The sequence below is a fragment of the Hemiscyllium ocellatum genome, chromosome 20 (assembly GCF_020745735.1).
Source record: "Hemiscyllium ocellatum isolate sHemOce1 chromosome 20, sHemOce1.pat.X.cur, whole genome shotgun sequence".
Classification (NCBI taxonomy): domain Eukaryota; kingdom Metazoa; phylum Chordata; class Chondrichthyes; order Orectolobiformes; family Hemiscylliidae; genus Hemiscyllium; species Hemiscyllium ocellatum.
In genome coordinates this window covers 39,584,898-39,602,314 of record NC_083420.1, presented here as the reverse complement: position 1 = coordinate 39,602,314, position 17,417 = coordinate 39,584,898, and the positions used below count along the sequence as shown (strand labels likewise).

Here is a 17,417-nt window from a genome sequence, read left to right as displayed (position 1 = left end):
CTGACAGGCAGCATCTCAATTTAACATTTCATCTAAAAGACAGAAGTGCTCCTTCAGTACAACACTCAATGTCAGTCCAGCCTTTGTGCTCAGGTCTCTGCATTGTGAATTTAAGTCTCAATCTCCTGACTCAGAGGCAAGAGCACTATCAATCAGCCACAGTTGACTCCACGAAAATCAGAAGCACTTTAGTAATAACTATCTTAAAATTAGTACATTGAGAATTTATTTTGCCCCATTATCCAACAGCAAGACTATCAAAATATATTCAATTTATACAGGAGTACATTACTTTTTGGATCACAGCACTATTAACTAGTTTCCCATAACGTAGAAAGCTCATTCTAAACCATTATTCCAACACTTTGAAGGCAGGCAGTTGGTGTCAACTTATCTGAATCTTTTAGCATAATATCCCTACGTGCATAATTAACTCATTCTTATGTACTTCAATGACTTCAGTTCAATTGGAGAAAGCAATATACATTTTATAAAGGTTTTAATAAAAACACAAAACAATAGTTGGTGGGCCAAAAGGGCAGATTTCTATGCTGTATGACTCTATCAATGGTCAGCTCACACTTCAACACAGCAACGGTCTGCTCCAACTTATACTCCTTTAACATCATACATATCCAAGGCAAATAAAAACCAAAAGAAAAGCTCAGTAGGTCCGGCAGTATCTGTGGAGAAAAACCAGAGTTAATGATTCCTGTCACAGAGATGTACGGCACAGAAACAGATGAAATGACACTGAACTAGCCACATACAGAGAAGTGGAATATCTTAAAGAAGATAATATGCCAAAGAGGCCAAGAGGATGAGGTCTTCCAGAACTTAAGTTGATGACAGCACACGGCACAACTACAAGTGGTGAAAGTGTGGTTAATATCAGGGAAATGCTAGAGGCCAGAATTAGATGACTGCAGAAACCTCGCAAGGTTACAAGGTTGGAGAAGATTACAGAGATAGGGAAGGGAAGTACTAGAGGCCTTGGAGACATTGAAAACAAGAATGAGAATTTTAAAATCAAAACATTGTTTGGCCAGGCAATAATATAGATCAGTGACTTGGGTATGATAAATCAATAGGACTTCATGCAAGTTCAGATACAGGCAACATTAAATTTGATGTCATCAAAAACTGAGTGTGCAATATCATAGGCAAGCCAGAAGTGCATTGAAATAGCCAAGACTAAAGGTAAATGCAGACTGAGGGTTTCAACAACAGTTAAACAGAGGCTTGGGCAAAGTCATCCAATGCTAGGGGTGTGTAAAAAGCCTGTATTAGAGCTCATATCTGGGTCAAATGTGATATCAAGACTACAAAAGACTGATTTAGTCTCAGACAGTTAATAGGAAATAAAGTCAGTACCTACAGAAACAAGTTTGTAGGTCTATGGAATATACTTAAAATTTAAAAACTGCTTTGTGGGACAGAACTTTAATGCTGCCAAAAGAAGACAACTTAATCAAACCCTTTCATCTTGTACTCATCAGGGCAAGAACATAAGCAGGGCGTGGAAAGCTATCAACTTATAGAATATGGAAGAGTATGCCATTTGGATGGACTATCATAGGCATACAAGTGTACCAGAAACAATTAGCTGTCATCATGGTTCTCAAACCAGGTAGGTAGTCAAATTGATTTAAGTGTTGTCATATATTTCCAGTCTATACTCTTTATACGTGAAAACCAAAGATTTGATTTGTAAGGATATTCAAAAAGATCACAGAATCCCTACAGAGTGGAAACAGGCCGTTTGGCCCACGAGGACAAATCGACACTCTGAAGAGTATTCCATCCAAACCCATTCCCCTACCCTATTACTCTATGTTTACCCCTAACCAACACATCCCTGAACACTATGGGCAATTTAGCATGGCCAATCCACCTAACCTGAACATCTTTGGATTGTGGGAGGAAACTGGCGCACCCAGAGGAAACCCACAAAATATAATAAAATTGCTATACTGACTGCGTATCAGAGAAAGGCTACAGTCAAGTCTGCAAAAACCTAAGGATTCTCATCATTGGCTAATGACACCAAATCAGACACTGACATCAATGGAGAGGTCAGTATGTTTGTTTTGTCAGAGGTCAGCATCTGAAACAAGTGGCCAATCAGCTGATTAGAGGATCGGAACCAAAGCACTGGTCTGTGTGTTCTCTCCAGGGAAATAAACTTGAATAAAACAGCATTCGGCCGTAGCAATGTCCACTCCCAAGGATGGCACTGCTGTTCTCCGAGAATGTATTAGAAATGACCTACAGGTTGAATAGTCATGGACCTTCAGTCCACTGAATAGGCAGATCTCAAGCTTAATCAAGCGAAAGTGAGGACTGCAGATGCTGGAGATCAGAGTGTCAGGCAGCATCTGAGGAGTAGGAAAATCGATGTTTCGGGCAAAAGCCCTTCTGAGCCGAGGGGGTAGAGAGATAAATGGGAGGGGGAGTGGGACTGGGGGGGCAGGAAGGTAGCTGAGAATGTAATAGGTGAAGGGAGGTGGGGGATGATGGTGGGAGGGTGGAGCAGATAGGTGGGAAGAAAGATGGATAGGTAGGACAGGTCATGAGGGCAGTGCTGAGAGGGTTGGAACTGGGATTGGAACCCAGCCTCATTCGTTTTGAAGGGCTTTTGCCCGAAACATCAATTCGCCTGCCCCTCGGATGTTGCCTGACCTGCTGGGCTTTTCCAGCACCACACTCTTGACGCAAGTTTAAATTAGCTGATTGGCGAGAAGAAGAATCATATAGCTCCTCAAATAAGAAGATACAAGAACATCAAGAAACAGAATCTATTCCAGTGGTACTGATTCAGTCCTGATTCTATGGCAAAGCTACAGTACAAATGATCGTGCTTTCCAGGTGGTGGGAAATGCATTGTGTGTTTATAACTTGTGGCCAGAGGAATAAGATATGCACAATTTGCATATTTGAAAGAAGAGACACGAGGAAATGGGTTAAATTGAGGCACTGGCTCGAGACTTAATTGGTAACACAGAACTAGGCTTTGAGAGAATTCAATTTGGAACCAGGTCAAGAGATACAACAAGGAGGCTAGTGCCCAGAGTTTGATAAATCCACAATCAGGAAAGAGGGAACTATCATTAATTCACTCAACTCAGGGAAATGATGCAGGAAAAGCCAAATAGGTTATGAAGTTGTTTCCTCAGTCATGATAGCATTGATACTACCATATCTGCAGTATTAGCAAGAAGGCAAAAGTAAGGACTGCAGATGCTGGAATAAAGAGTTTAGATCAGAGTGGTGCTGGAAAAGCACAGCAGGTCAGGCAGCATCCGAGGAGCTCTCAAAGCCTGGTTCTGCTCCTCAGATGCTGTTTGACCTGCTGTGCTTTTCCAGCACCACTCTGATCCAAATATTAGCAAGGAATCAACCCTGCACTGTCTATTAAGTTGAACAAATCGGAATGATTAAATGATCTGTATTACTGTACGTCATCTTAGAAGGAGATTGTTTAATGGGAACTAAATTGAAGGGATGCAGCAAGATATAGAAGGGAGACAACTGTGTGAGAACCTAACGAAGAATCTAAGTTGTAAAACTTAATATTCACAAGATTCAGTAACAACCTTAAGATGATTAGGGAGCAGGCAGAAGGTGGAAGCTAGATCAACAATGGCAAAGCTTCTGAGGGCTAATGGCAACATAACAGAGAACATCAGCAGAGAATGGATTACTCCATTCATAGTGGAAGGATATGTGAAATCAAAGACTATAAGCTGCAACAAGAAAGAAAAACATTATAATGACATGCATGAATTAAGACTGTTAATTGACATGCTAACTGTGACACCCTGATGAATTCTGCCAAGAGTGTCTCCTAGCATACGGTTATAAAACAAAATCTGTAATAGCTGAACCCAAGACTCAAAGTGGCTGTTCAAACCACAACAATAAAAATGCAACATTTAGATCCTGAAAGCAGAGAAGTGTTGTTCATAGCCAAACCAGAAACATTAGAATGTTATTGTTTAAAAATAAAAGTGTAAATTAGGAAATAGCAACCATCTCAAATACCAACCAATGTGAAATGGGCAGCAGTCCATCAGGTGATAGTCTCATCTAGATAGCAAAGAATCTCACAAGTGACTCCAAAATTAGCATGGCACATCATTTTGATATTAGGAAAACACAGACAAGATTTCAACCCTGACCTGATGCTATGTTATAAATATTCAAACAAATAAAGAATAGTTAAGAAATAAAGCAATTTACAAATTTACCTTTACCACAATCACAAGCAACATGTGAAAGGTGGCATCACTTTTAAACACCATCACTGGAGGCTGTTATCAGGGAAGTCCTAATGGTCAGGATAAGGAAATCTTCTCATTACTGTTTGCTATTACAGATCACCCTTGTGAGTCACTATTAAGCCCATTTAAACTGAGGTATAGACATGAGGTGAGAGGGCTCTTTGAATTAAAGCCCAGGGATTTCTCTTCCGAGTTACGAGTCAACTTTTTGGCAAAAGTTTACCAAGGCACGCCTGTTGGCCAAAAATATTAATCAGCAAACAGTGGAATTAATTACACCAAATAAAAATGCCAAAGTTTTACATGCTGTCACTAGAGACAGGTGTTAGTTTTATTACCTGTCTCTGCAGACCAATTAAAAGCAAGGCTCACCAGACTTTATCAAATGAAAACAAAACTCAGTAATGTGAATTATATGGTGAGTATTCCAGATAAAAGGAAGAATCTGTGATTGTGTCATGTTAACATTTTAAAGTGATACTACGAAAGAGAGTCAAGTCAAAAGAGGTGCATATTTATTGTGGTGAAAGGAGAAGTGAGTTGAAATAAAAAATCTCAGTGCAATTTGAGACTAAACCAGAAACTGAAAATGGAAAATGCAAAAGTCAACACTCCTGTAATTAGTTTGGATAATAGGGAGATGCTTTAAAAAGATGAAAAATATTAGGTCACCTCCTAGAAACTCCAGAAGTAACTTACCATAGTTATTACAGATTCAAAAATCAAGGCCAGAGAAAATATCTTTACCTCATACTATGTTAATATTGGGCAAAAACAAAATCCTACAGGCTCAATTTGATGTCTATATATCTAACAACTATGCAGAGATTGTTATTTGTGTAAGTCATAATCCTCTGTCACTGTTAGCAAAATTTTCATACCAAAAGTTGAAATTGAACACTACAACCATACAGTTTGAAAATCATTTGTGTAGCAGAAAAGGCAACACCATATCAGTTATTTTATCAAAAGCAAATATGGAGGAACACAAATGTTGAGGCCAAAATAGACTCACGTAGAATATAATTTTCATATAAACTCCATGAGTCTTTGATGTAAATATAGTTACCGTTCAAATAGAATCTGCATAAAATTGTAACAGTAATAAAAAGGAGACTGTAATAGAAAATCACTTTTTAAAGATACCTTTACATTTACCTCTGCAAGGTGGTGTTATGATCAATGCATAACTTGATATTCAATTTTTATTTCATATGTTACATATATCTCCATACAGGAGGCATGGTTTCGCTTTCTTTTCTCAGAAAAACAGTTGTTCTTGTGAGTCTGGTACCCAGAAGTCCACTCTTGCTCGTATACATGCATTTTAATGAGGTTTTACAACACTTGTTAAACATTCAGTGCATTTTAAAAAACGTAGGAAAATTGTGCTCTTGCTTAGCTTCAGTGGCCAAGAATGCAGAAGGATAGAAAGATCTAGAAGAGACCTCCGTCCAGGGCCCGAAAGGAGCCTTCCACATTCAAAGTTTTACCTGCACATCCACCAATGTCATTTATTGTATCCAATGCTCCCGATGCGGTCTCCTCTACATTGGGGAGACTGGACGAATCCTAGCAGAACGCTTTACGGAACATGTCTGGGACACTCGCACCAATCAACCCCATCGCCCTGTAGCCCATCATTTCAACTCCCACTCAGCTGAGGACATGGAGGTCCTGGGCCTCCTTCACCGCTGCTCCCTCACCACCCGACGTCTGGAGGAAGAACACCTCATCTTCCATCTCAGAACACTTCAACCCCAGGGCATCAATGTGAACTTCACCAGTTTCCTCATTTCCCCTTCCCCACCTCACCCCAGTTCCAAACTTCCAGCTTAGCAGCGTCCCCATGACTTGTCCTACTTGCCTATCTTCTTTTTCACCTATCCACTCCACCCTCCTCTCTGACCTATCACCTTCATCCCACCCCCATCTACCCATTGTACTCTTTGCTACCTTCCCCCACTCTCCTCCCTGACCTATCACCTGCATCCCCACCCTCACTCACCTATTGTCCTCTATGCGACTTTCTCCCCACCCCCACCCTCCTCTCATTTATCTCTCCACCTTTCAGGCACTCTGCCTGTATTCCTGATGAAGGGCTTTTGCCCGAAACGTCAATTTTCCTACTCCTCGGATGCTGCCTGAACTGCTGTGCTTTTCCAGCACCACTCTACTCCAGAATCTGGTTTCCAGCATCTGCAGTCATTGTTTTTATCTAGATCTAGAAGAGAGTCAGTCAGGGGTCAGTATTGGTTTTGTGCAAAGAATAGAGAATGTTAAGAGTATTAAACTTGCTAATAAAAAAAATCCTGCAAGTTTGCAGTAAACTAAAGTTAGAGAACTCTCAGAAATTTGCCAGAAGGAAGCTGGATGCAGCAGAGCTAGCCTGAGCAACAGCCTTGGTGTGGAGATAGTGGATACAGCAAGAAGCTTTCAGATCGCTGGAAGGACAGGTAACATGTTACCTGCCTCTGCACTAAAAATATCCACAGCCTAAAGAAAACCAATTAATTGTCTCCCACCAGATGCACCAAGCAGCTGCCATAACCAATACCAAGACGTTTTTTGTTATTTGATTTGTTGTCCTGTGGCTCCGACAAAGAACTGGATGAACTTGGAGAAAAAAAGATTGAAGAACAGAAAGTTCTAGCAAGCCAAAAGGAACATCACAGCAAACTCTATAGACTGGTGCTCCCAAAATGTTTTGCCAATTTTCTTTAACCATCATCCATAATTGTTTCTCCCATCATCCTTCAATCTTTTTTATTTAACAGTGTCTCTGTATATATGTATTTATAAAAGGCATCATAGCTTTAATAGCAGAGCCATATGTTTGATCGTTCATTTCTGTTTACATGTGATTAGAATTTACTTATTTGTAATAAATAGTAATTCTTGTTAAGTTACAGAACCTGATGAGTACTTCCTATTAATTTCATTCCACCAGACAGGTCAAACTGGGACTTTGCAAGCTTCTGACAACTCCAAGTGGAAGTCGACAGTCAGCACACATTCCCAAGTGGTCTGTAACAATACATAAGTCTTCCAAACAAACTGAAAGTGTGGCTCTTTTAAACACACCTATCCTAATTAAGAGAAATGTTGGTGTCTGGATCCAAAATTAATGCAAATTAATATTTTTCCTCTTCTTTCAAGAGGAGAGGTAGGAGTGAAAGTAAAACTTTAAAAAGGAAAACTCCTATTTGGCTTGACAGTTGCTTCATTACCTTCAAGTTCAGATGTGGACATTTTAAAGTCTCATTTTTCTTCTTTACTGATGATCTGAGTATATAGATACATACACACAATTTCTCACTTTTATCAGAAATATATTCCTATACACCATAGCTTGACCCATGCGATGTAAAAGCAGTAGCAATATTTGACAGTTTTTCTGCTCTTTCAATCTCGGAGTGAAGAGAAAACGGTCACGTTCAGTAGTTGGCTCATCAGCTCTGGTTTTGTATGATGCAAGTTTCCTTACCTAAGCTCCAGTGTGTAGGGTTATTTTGAAAAGAGATTTGAATGTCATAGAACCAGTTTTTATAAGCTTTATTCTTTTTATGGTTTTTTTTGTTCACTTTGCAGAATACATGGCAGGGTAGAAAGAACTGCCAACCACTACCTATGAGTCAGGGATTTCAGGTATGATATAGTTCACATTTGGTTCCCATCCCTGAGCCCAAACTCTTCAACTTCACTCAATTCCTCGCTCTAATCTCTCTCCAAAATCTTCGAACATTTCTGCTTCTTACTGTAACCCCCACACACTCCCATCAGTGCCTGTACATCCACTTTCATTTCCTCTTCCTCTTGTTTGTCATTCATGTTACTCAAATGTCAAGTAAGTCTTCCTCTTTTCCTCCATGCAGGACAGATGCCAAGATCAATGTCTCCTCAATTTCAATCATTTTACAATCTCTTACTTTCCACCCATTCACCATCTCAAAATAGTGTTTATAAAAGCGAAAATAAAATCTTATTATAACACGGAAAATATATCTCCCTTCAATCTGTGTGATTGTTTCAAAGGTTTTAATTATTATGCTAGTCCTCTGAAAATGATAAATGCAATGATACTGATTAGTTGGTTTCAGGAGTCAATATATATTTTTCATTAAATTGCAGAGTGCATGAATACTCTTTTCTCCCTCTCATCTCTATCTCTTTTCCATTCTAAGGCTCCATTTCTATTACTCATTTACAAAAAATTACCCACACACAAATCAAATTCAACAACATACACATAATCTGAAGTGTTCTTCTTCTCACACAGAGTCTGATTAATAAAACAACCTTGAATTTTCAGTAAAGTTTTAAAAATGTATTTTCAACATTTTTTAAACAAAAGAACCACTAGAAATGAATGAAAAAAACATCTGTGAAGATAAAATATAATATTGTTAATTGAACAATACTGATACAACTGGGAAATTAGCTATGCTATTCATGGTCAAGCTACTGAAAAATTTAGTTCATAGTTGCAGATAAAAGTATAATTCCTAAAGCAAGGTTTTAGGACAGTGTTAGGTTTTCATTTATAAAGACATTGAATATTTTGTACATATACTTCAACATCACCTTGGAAACAACACCTTAAATTACTGCAAGTGTTCACCTAATATCCCTTTATTTAAAAAAAAATGGATTAAAGAGGCTAACCTAAAATATTCTGTAAGAGTAAAGTTCCAAGTAAAATGCAAGGCCCTTGGGTCTTTCGAAGTTGTATATCGATCATGTAAATGCTTGTGGTGAAACAGGTAAATGAAATGTGACATTTTTAAAATGAATACATGTATTCATTATCAAATTTTGACATAGGATCACTTAAGGTTTTGAGGTAAAATCTTTCACCCAGTTTAATGAACAAGACATAGTTCCAATTTCCAAGTACACCTGAATAGGCTGTCAATCAACTAAAAAAAAGGCACTTTGTCCCTTTAACACAGTACCATCTTCACAGGAACCCTAAAGAACAATGCTTCAGATGCCTAGGTTCAATGTATACAAGGCTTTTAGCACACCTCACTATGGAAAACAAAGTACAGGCAGCAAGTTGTTGCTACTATTGTATACAAAAGAAATACACAAACTCCACTGAAGCAATGGAGAGTAGCATGACCAGCATGGAGCATCAAACAATATAGCACAAGCTGTCAGATTAATAAGGATAATGCTATGAAAGCTGCCACAACCGCGGCCTATTCTCAGTGTAAACAGTGAACTTTAGATTAATATAGCTCAGTTAGCCCCCTTTTCATTTTGATATTCAAGCTAAAGCAGACCAATAATCAAGCCTTTATTTAAACAGGGTAAAAATTAGTTCATTGTAAGTCAACTCTGAAGGTGCCCGAGTAATAAAGAGATTAGGTTAGATTAGATTAGATTCCCTACAGTGTGGAAACAGGCATTTTGGCCCAACAAGTCCACACCAACTCTACAAAGAGCAACCCACCCAGACCCATTCCTCTACATTTACCCCTGATTAATGCACCTAACACTACAGACAATTTAGCATGGCCAATTCACCTAATCTGCACATCTTTGGACTATGGGAGGAAACTGAAGCACCCAGAGGAAACCCACGCAGACACACGGAGAATATGCAAACACCAAACAGACAGGAGGCAGGAATTGAACGCGGGTCCCTGCCGCTGTGAGGCAGCAGTGCTAACCACTGAGCCACCGTGCTGGAATTATTTACAAGATATTATTGATAACAAGATTAAAACCAATGCAGGTAAGATAAAAATAATTAGATAAATGTCTGTCCTGAAGGTTTATAATCCATTATTTGAGAATCTGGATGATAAGTTGGAAGAAACATGGATTTTAGAAAGTAAGAGATTGTAAAATGATTGAAAGTGAGGAGGCATTAATCTTGGCATCTGTCCTACATGGAGGAAAGGAGGAGGATCTGACTTTTTTTTTAAGAAAATGCTCACAAAATTATCTTGAATATTGCTGCAAGGAAACAAATTATAGCTAAACCAGTTGACCAAGATGAATTGATATGGAGATAGTGGTGACTCTTCATTAAGGTTTGAGTGTTTGTAAAAGCATAGCTGTGATAAAAAAGGATGAATAAGAACATTCCAATGGTTCGGAACTACTGCAATTTAGGCTTTTTTGGTGCAGTAAACATCTATATTCTTTTAAGAGAAAGTGAGGACTGCAGATGTTGGAGAATCAGAGTCGAAAAGGGTGACAGTGGAAAAGCACAGCAAGCAGCATCCGAGAAGCAGGAGAGTCAACATTTCGGGCGTAAGCCCTTCATCAGGAATGGGAAGGGGGAAGGAGGATGAGAAATAAATAGGGGATGGGGTTGGGCTGGGATGAAGGCAATAGGTGGATGCAGATATGTGGTAATTGTGATAGGTCAGTGGGGAGAGTGGAGTGGATAGGTGGGAAGGAAGATGTGTAGATAGGACCAGTCAAGAGGGTGGTGCCAAGTTGGAGGTTGGATCTGGAATGGGGTGGGGAGAGATTTGGAAACTCGACAAGTTGATGTTGATGCCATGATGTTTAAGGATCCCAAGGTGGAAGACGAGGCATCCTTCTTCCAGTTGGCAGGTGCTTTGATTTGGTGGTGGAGGCAGCCCAGCACATGCACGTCCTTGGGCGGGGGCGCGGAGGGAGTTGAAGTGGTCAGCCACAGGGCAGTGATGTTGTTTAACGCATGTGTCCCAGAGATGTTCCTTGAAACGCTCTACAAGTTGGCATCCTGTCTCACTGATGTACAGGAGACCACATCAAGAGAAACGGACACAATAGATGAGGGGGTTAGCTGTGTAGGAAAACCTCTGCTGGATGTGAGATGATCTTTTGGAGCCTCTAATGCTAATTTTTTTTGGTTTTACATTATCTTGCACATTGCAGTCTCTTGCTTATCTATTCAATAACTGACTTCCATGGTAAAGGAGAAAAATAAAATTTACAACCTATCAAGCCAGGTTTCAATCTGAGCTCGACCTTCTCCAGCGTTACCATCATTTGGAATCATGACAGTTCTAATAGGTTTTTGCAGTACAAAGGGGCCCATTTCTCGTATTCCTTGTTCTTGAAGAGTTATGGGCAACTGAGGATGGGCAATAAAATGCTGGTGCAGCTAACAATGCCCACATCTTGAATAAATTAAATAGAGTCATATTCCATATAACATATCAACATTCCAGAAACTGCATTCTCACCTATGGTTCTTAAATTTTGTTGCAGTCAGCATCCAATCTACATTCTCACAGTGAATGATTAAAGTTATAGATTCACATGGCATGGAAACGGACCCTTTGGTCCAACTCACCCATGCTGACCTGGTTTCCAAAATTGAACAGGTCCCATTTGCCCGCTTTTGGCCCATATCCCTCTAAACCTTCCCTATTCATATAGCTGTCCAAATATCTTTTAAATATTGTAATTGTTCTCGCCTCTACCATTTTCTTTGGCAGCTCATTCCGTATACACACCACACTCTGCATGAAAAAGATGACCCTCAAGTCCCTTTTTAATCTTTCTCCTCTCACCTTAAACCTATGCCCTCCAGTTTTGGACTCCTCAACCCTGGGGAAAAGACTAGGCTATTCATCTTATCTATGCCCCGCATCATTTTATAAACCTCTATGAGGTCACCACGCAGTCCCCTACACCGCAGGGAAAATAGTCCCAGCCTCTCTTTATACTTGTAACCCTCAGTCTCGGTAATGTCCTTATACATCTTTTTTGCACCCTTTCCAGATTAATGAATCACAGAACTGTTACGATGCAGAAGGAGGCCATTCAATCCATCATATTTGCATAAGTTGAGCATTTTAATATAGTGTTAGTCTCCTGCCTTCTCTCCATAACCCTGCACGTAATTTATATTTGAATTATCTAATGCCCTTTTGAATCGCTTAAGTCGACGTGTCTCAACTACATTTCCAGGCAGTGCATTCTATATCCTAATTACTCACTGTACAAAAAGGTAATTTCTCACCTCACTTTTTCTTTTACCTTTACTTTTTCTACAAATCTGTGCCCTCTCGTTCTCAACCTGTTCATAAGTGGGAACAGTTTCTCCATCTCCAAGCTGCTCCGACCACTCATTATTTTGAAAGCTTTATCAAATCTTGTATTAAGTACTCCTCTCCAAGGAAAACTGTCCCATCCTCTTCAATGTATCCTCATTGTTCTCATCCCTGGAACCATTGTCATAAATCTCTTTTTCAGTCTCTCAAACCATACGAATCCCTCATATGGGTGTGGTATCCAGAAACGTCAACAATACTCCAACTGATGATCAACCAGTGTCATGTCTACATTCATCATAGTGTCCTTACATCTGTACTCCAGGACCCTATTTATGAAGCCCGGAATACTTTATTAATTGTGCGCTGTATCTACCTGACTTGCCACCTTCATGATTTATACACATATGCTAATCATGTCTCTCTGCTCATACACATTCTTTAAATGAGTATCTTTTTTATTTAATATGGTTTCTCCACATTCTTTGTACCAAAACACATCAGCTCTCACTTCTCTATATTGATCATCATCTGTCACATATTCAACCATACCACCAATGTCCTGATGCTCTTTTGAAGTTCTACACTGTTCTCCTCACAGTTTATGATCCTCCTAAGTTTTGTGACACCCAAATTAGCCCTGCACACCAACGCCACTTGTATAATATCAGGAAATTGACCCTTGCTCATTGAAATCATTAATACAATATCAGGTAAATCAAGGGACCCAACAACAACCTCTGAGGAACTTCATCACAAACCTTGTTCCAGCCTGTAAAATACATATTAACCGTTACTGTTTCCTGTCCCTCCCTAGAAAGGAAATGTGTGTGTGTACGCGTGCATACATACATTCAGTGCATAAGCAGGTGTTTATAAGGAGGTTAGAGTGTTAGTTAGTAGAGTTTTGTGCTGACAGTTCATAATTGCTTATCCGTTAATTAGAGTCTAACAGCTGTAACAAATAGTACAGAAACCTGGTCTGTGCTTTCTGTTAAACTTAGTCTGAAAGTCAATAGATTGGGGAATCTTTATACACTTTTTAAAATCTTTAATGTTTGTGATGACTCCGTGTAGAGTGGGGTATGACTTCCAACGTTCCATTCAAAGTGAGGCATAACACGAGGCTACTAACTGTGAATGGCTGCAGCTGTTGACCCACAGCATTTAATGGGCGTTCAGATTTAAGTTTCAAATCTACTGCCTTTAGCATGGTAATAATGTCACAAAGCACAATACAGACCACAAGAACTGTGAAATGGTGACTTCCATCATTGCTGCAATGCTAGTGAGAAGTCAAATAGGTTTCGGATTCTATTGGTAGTTCTCTCACTAGCTACTGCGAACCCATTATGGCAGAAACATCCCTCATACTTAAATAGCTTAGTCAGTATTCGGCTCCCTCAATTTATTTATGCAACCATTTATTTATCCAACAGCTTGTGACTTCTTTGATCACAGGCTGAACCTAACAGGACAACTTGTGAGTGGAAAAGCAACTTCTGACCAATTCTGGCCACTCTTCTTACAAAGACAACTTCACTCTGATTAGTCATCCCCACAACTGAATTTTTCTGAACCTTCTAGAAGTTCATGAAAGCAATTTCACCCAACATTGCAATATATTATGGGCCTTGATAGGTAGACTATCAGCACGAGCTAACAAATGACAGACATGATTTAATGTAGAAAAATGTGAAGCATTACACAGAGGAATTAAAGAATAATACTCTATTCAAATTGAAGTAAAATCATTTAGGAGGAGACGTTTGCTGTATGGCCACACAGATTAAAAATTAATACCTCACATTGCTGAAAGTATACCAAAGTCAAATTGAATGTTTAATTTTGTAACTAGAGGCACAGAACGCTATACAATCATAGAAAATTAGCAATATACATACCTTGATAAGTAAAATATTGCGCTTCTCCATACGTCGAGCATTTGCTTCCTGTTGCTCACGTTTCTTCTGTTCAGAAAGAAGCTGTGTCCGCAAGTTTAAAGCATCATCCTGAAGCTGCTGTCGAGTTTTTTCCAACATTCGAGCACTTCAATAGACAATAACCAACTGGATTAGTAACACAGAAAAATGACTTTATTCGATTCCCATGAAACATTACATTGTTTCCTCCAATGATATGAAAGACTAGTAAGAGCTGACAAACAGATTTAGATTGTGAAACCTCTGCCACATTCCGGTCCTTGCATTATTTAATGAAATGGAGAACTTCACTCAATGATTCATCAGCCAATATTAGACCTCAATTTAATAATGCACCATTCTAGGTACAGCAAGAGAGACACTGCAATGACTTCCCCCCTACATGGACAATGTCTCACTTCAATCAAGATGTCAAGCACAATGACAAAGGGGAGTAAATTAAACTAAGTAGGAAGTTGATTGGTTTCTATAATATGATTTATTTGCAGGTTGTTACTAAACAAGATCATCAGAGGCCTTAACCCGAATTCCCTTTCTGGTCGAATAGAAGGGCATGGAAGATCTATGAACGTAGCAAAATTACTAAACCATCAGAATATGAATTAATTTTCACAGACCCAGGCAATGAGGGCTACCATCTTTATTCCAACCAATTCCCAACAACGATGCTTTGAATTTCAATGGGGTGAACACAACCTTAGGATGGAGCTGCCCAAGCTGGGTTGTGAGCTAAAATTTTGTGGCTGTGAGGCAGTAACAGCTGCTCTGGGGCATGGATCAAGTTTCGATAACCATGCTCCCACTCTACTGCTTACTGAGGGGTCACAACAAGTTTCAATCATCAAAATAGTATCATAGGAGGAAGAAATTTGGGAACCATTGTCCTATGATTGGTTATATAGCTGTCAGCATCTTTAAGAAGCTAGAAAGAAGATAAGTCAGTCAATGATTACACACTTTTTTCTAAGCCAATGGAATCTTACCTGCACGCTGCCACCTAGAATTAACATCAGTATAGACTATCATACAAACATTTAAACATTTCCAATACATATGCATATAAATTATCAGAACGTGCAAACAACAAACAATTGGAATATGCAAAACTGCTGAAATGCAACTTTTCTCACATCCCATTAGCACCTTGTCAAAAGATTTGGCCAGAGTAAAAATTATGAAATTTAATTTAAAATAAAGCTGAGTTTGCTTTTCAGTATCCAGAATTAATTCGGCATGCCTTTTCTCATTATTTCAGCCATCAAATTAACCAAGATCGATCAGTGTCCTCAGAGGAAATAATAGCACAGTGGTGGGGCAGCACAGTGACAGAGTGATGAGCACTGTTGCCTCACAGCACCAGGGACTCTGGTTCGATTCCAGCCTTGGACGACTACGTGTGTGGATTCTCCCCGTATCTGCACGGGTTTCCTCCAGGTGTTCCGGTTTCTTCCCACAATCCAAAGATGTGCATTTTAGGTAAATTGGTCGTGCTAAATTGCCCATAGTGTTCAGGGATATAGAGGTTAGGGGCATGAGTCAGGGGTAAATGTAGGGGAATGGGTCTGGGTGGGATACTCTGCAGAGTATGGTCGGTGTGGACTTGTTAGGCCGAAGAGCTGTTTCCACACAGTAGGGATTTTTTAAATTTCAAAAATAGACTTTATTCATAAAAATATTTTGATGATCTGTACAATTGGTCATGCCATACATAGGTAAACATTTCATTTCTTTCCATACAGAGATAGAGTAGAGTAATCATTCATATATACAGGTCTGTACGTTTACTATCCATATATTGAGCTGAGGTGTCAGTGGAGCCCACTTAATGCGTGGGCCCCCTGTTCTTCTTAGGCAGGCAGATGTTACACGGTGGTCTTTCCCCACCGCGCCTTGGCAGCAGCTGCCCCAACCTTCAGCGCGTCCCTCAACACGTAGTCCTGGACCTTGGAATGTGCCAGTCCGCAACACTCAGTCGGGGTCAGCTCCTTCAGCTGGAAGATCAACAGGTTTCGGACAGACCAAAGAGCGTCTTTCACCGAGTTGATGATCCTCCAGGCACAGTTGATGTTCGTCTCAGTGTGCGTCCCGGGGAATAGACCATAGAACACGGAGTCCCGCGTCACAGAGCTGCTTGGGACGAACCTCGACAAACACCACTGCATTCCTCTCCAGACCTCCTTTGCGTAGGCACATTCCAGAAGGAGGTGTGTGACAGTCTCGACCCCTCCGCAGCCGCTTCGAGGCCAGCATGTGGTGAGGCAGAGAATCCAGTCATACATAAAGGATCTCACAGGTAGAGCCCTTCTCACCACCAGCCAAGCCATGTCTTGGTGCTTGTTGGAAAGTTCTGGCGATGAGGCATTCTGCCAAATGACTTTGACAGTCTGCCCAGGGAACCACTCAACAGAATCAGCCCTCTCTTTTTCCCGAAGGGTCTCAAGGACACTACGTGCTGACCACTTCCTGATGGACTTGTAGTCAAAGGAGTTTTTCTTCGTAAATTTCTCCACGAAGGACAGGTGATACAGAATGGTCCAACTACTTGGAGCGTTCTGCGGCAGCGAGGCCAAGCCCATCCTTTGCAACACCAGGGACAGGTAGAACCTCAGTACTTAGTGGCACTTGGTGTTTGCGTACCAGGGGTCCACGCACAGCTTGATGCACCTACACACAAAGGTGGCCATCAGGGTGAGGGCAGCATTTGGTGTGTTTTTTTCCCCCCGTTGCCTAGAGCTTTGTACATCAAGTCCCTTCAGACCCTGGCCATCTTTGATCTCCATACAAAATGTAAGATGGCCCGGGTGACTGCAACAGCACAAGTTCTGGTAAAAGGCTAACCCTGTGCCACATATAACAACACTGTCAGTGCCTCACACCTGATGATCAGGTTTTTACTCGCAATGGAGAGCAACTGTAGCTTCCATCTGCCCAGTTTCTGCCTCACTTTCTTGATATACTCTCCCCAAGACTTGGCGCACACCCCAGCCCCTCCGAATCAAATACCCAGCACCTTCAGGTGGTCAGTCCTGACGGAGAAGAGGATGAAGGATTGGTCGGCCCAGTTCCCAAAGAGCATGGCCTCGCTCTTGCCTCAGTTTACCTTGGCCCCCGAGGCCCATTCAAACTGGTCACATATGCACGAGAGCCTGTGCACGGACAGCGGATCAGAACAGAAAACAATTACG

General features: G+C 40.4%; 1 protein-coding gene across 4 annotated transcripts in view; it reads right to left on the bottom strand.

Annotated features, from left to right (window-relative positions):
• The window catches only part of mad1l1 (mitotic arrest deficient 1 like 1), an 897,160-nt gene that overhangs the window by 674,170 nt on the left and 205,573 nt on the right, over positions 1–17,417 (bottom strand). For all 4 annotated transcript variants that reach the window (XM_060840293.1, XM_060840292.1, XM_060840294.1 and 1 more), the window contains exon 11: positions 14,194–14,338. In XM_060840293.1, the coding sequence (XP_060696276.1) occupies positions 14,194–14,338 (145 nt within the window). The remainder of the gene's footprint in view (positions 1–14,193; positions 14,339–17,417) is intronic.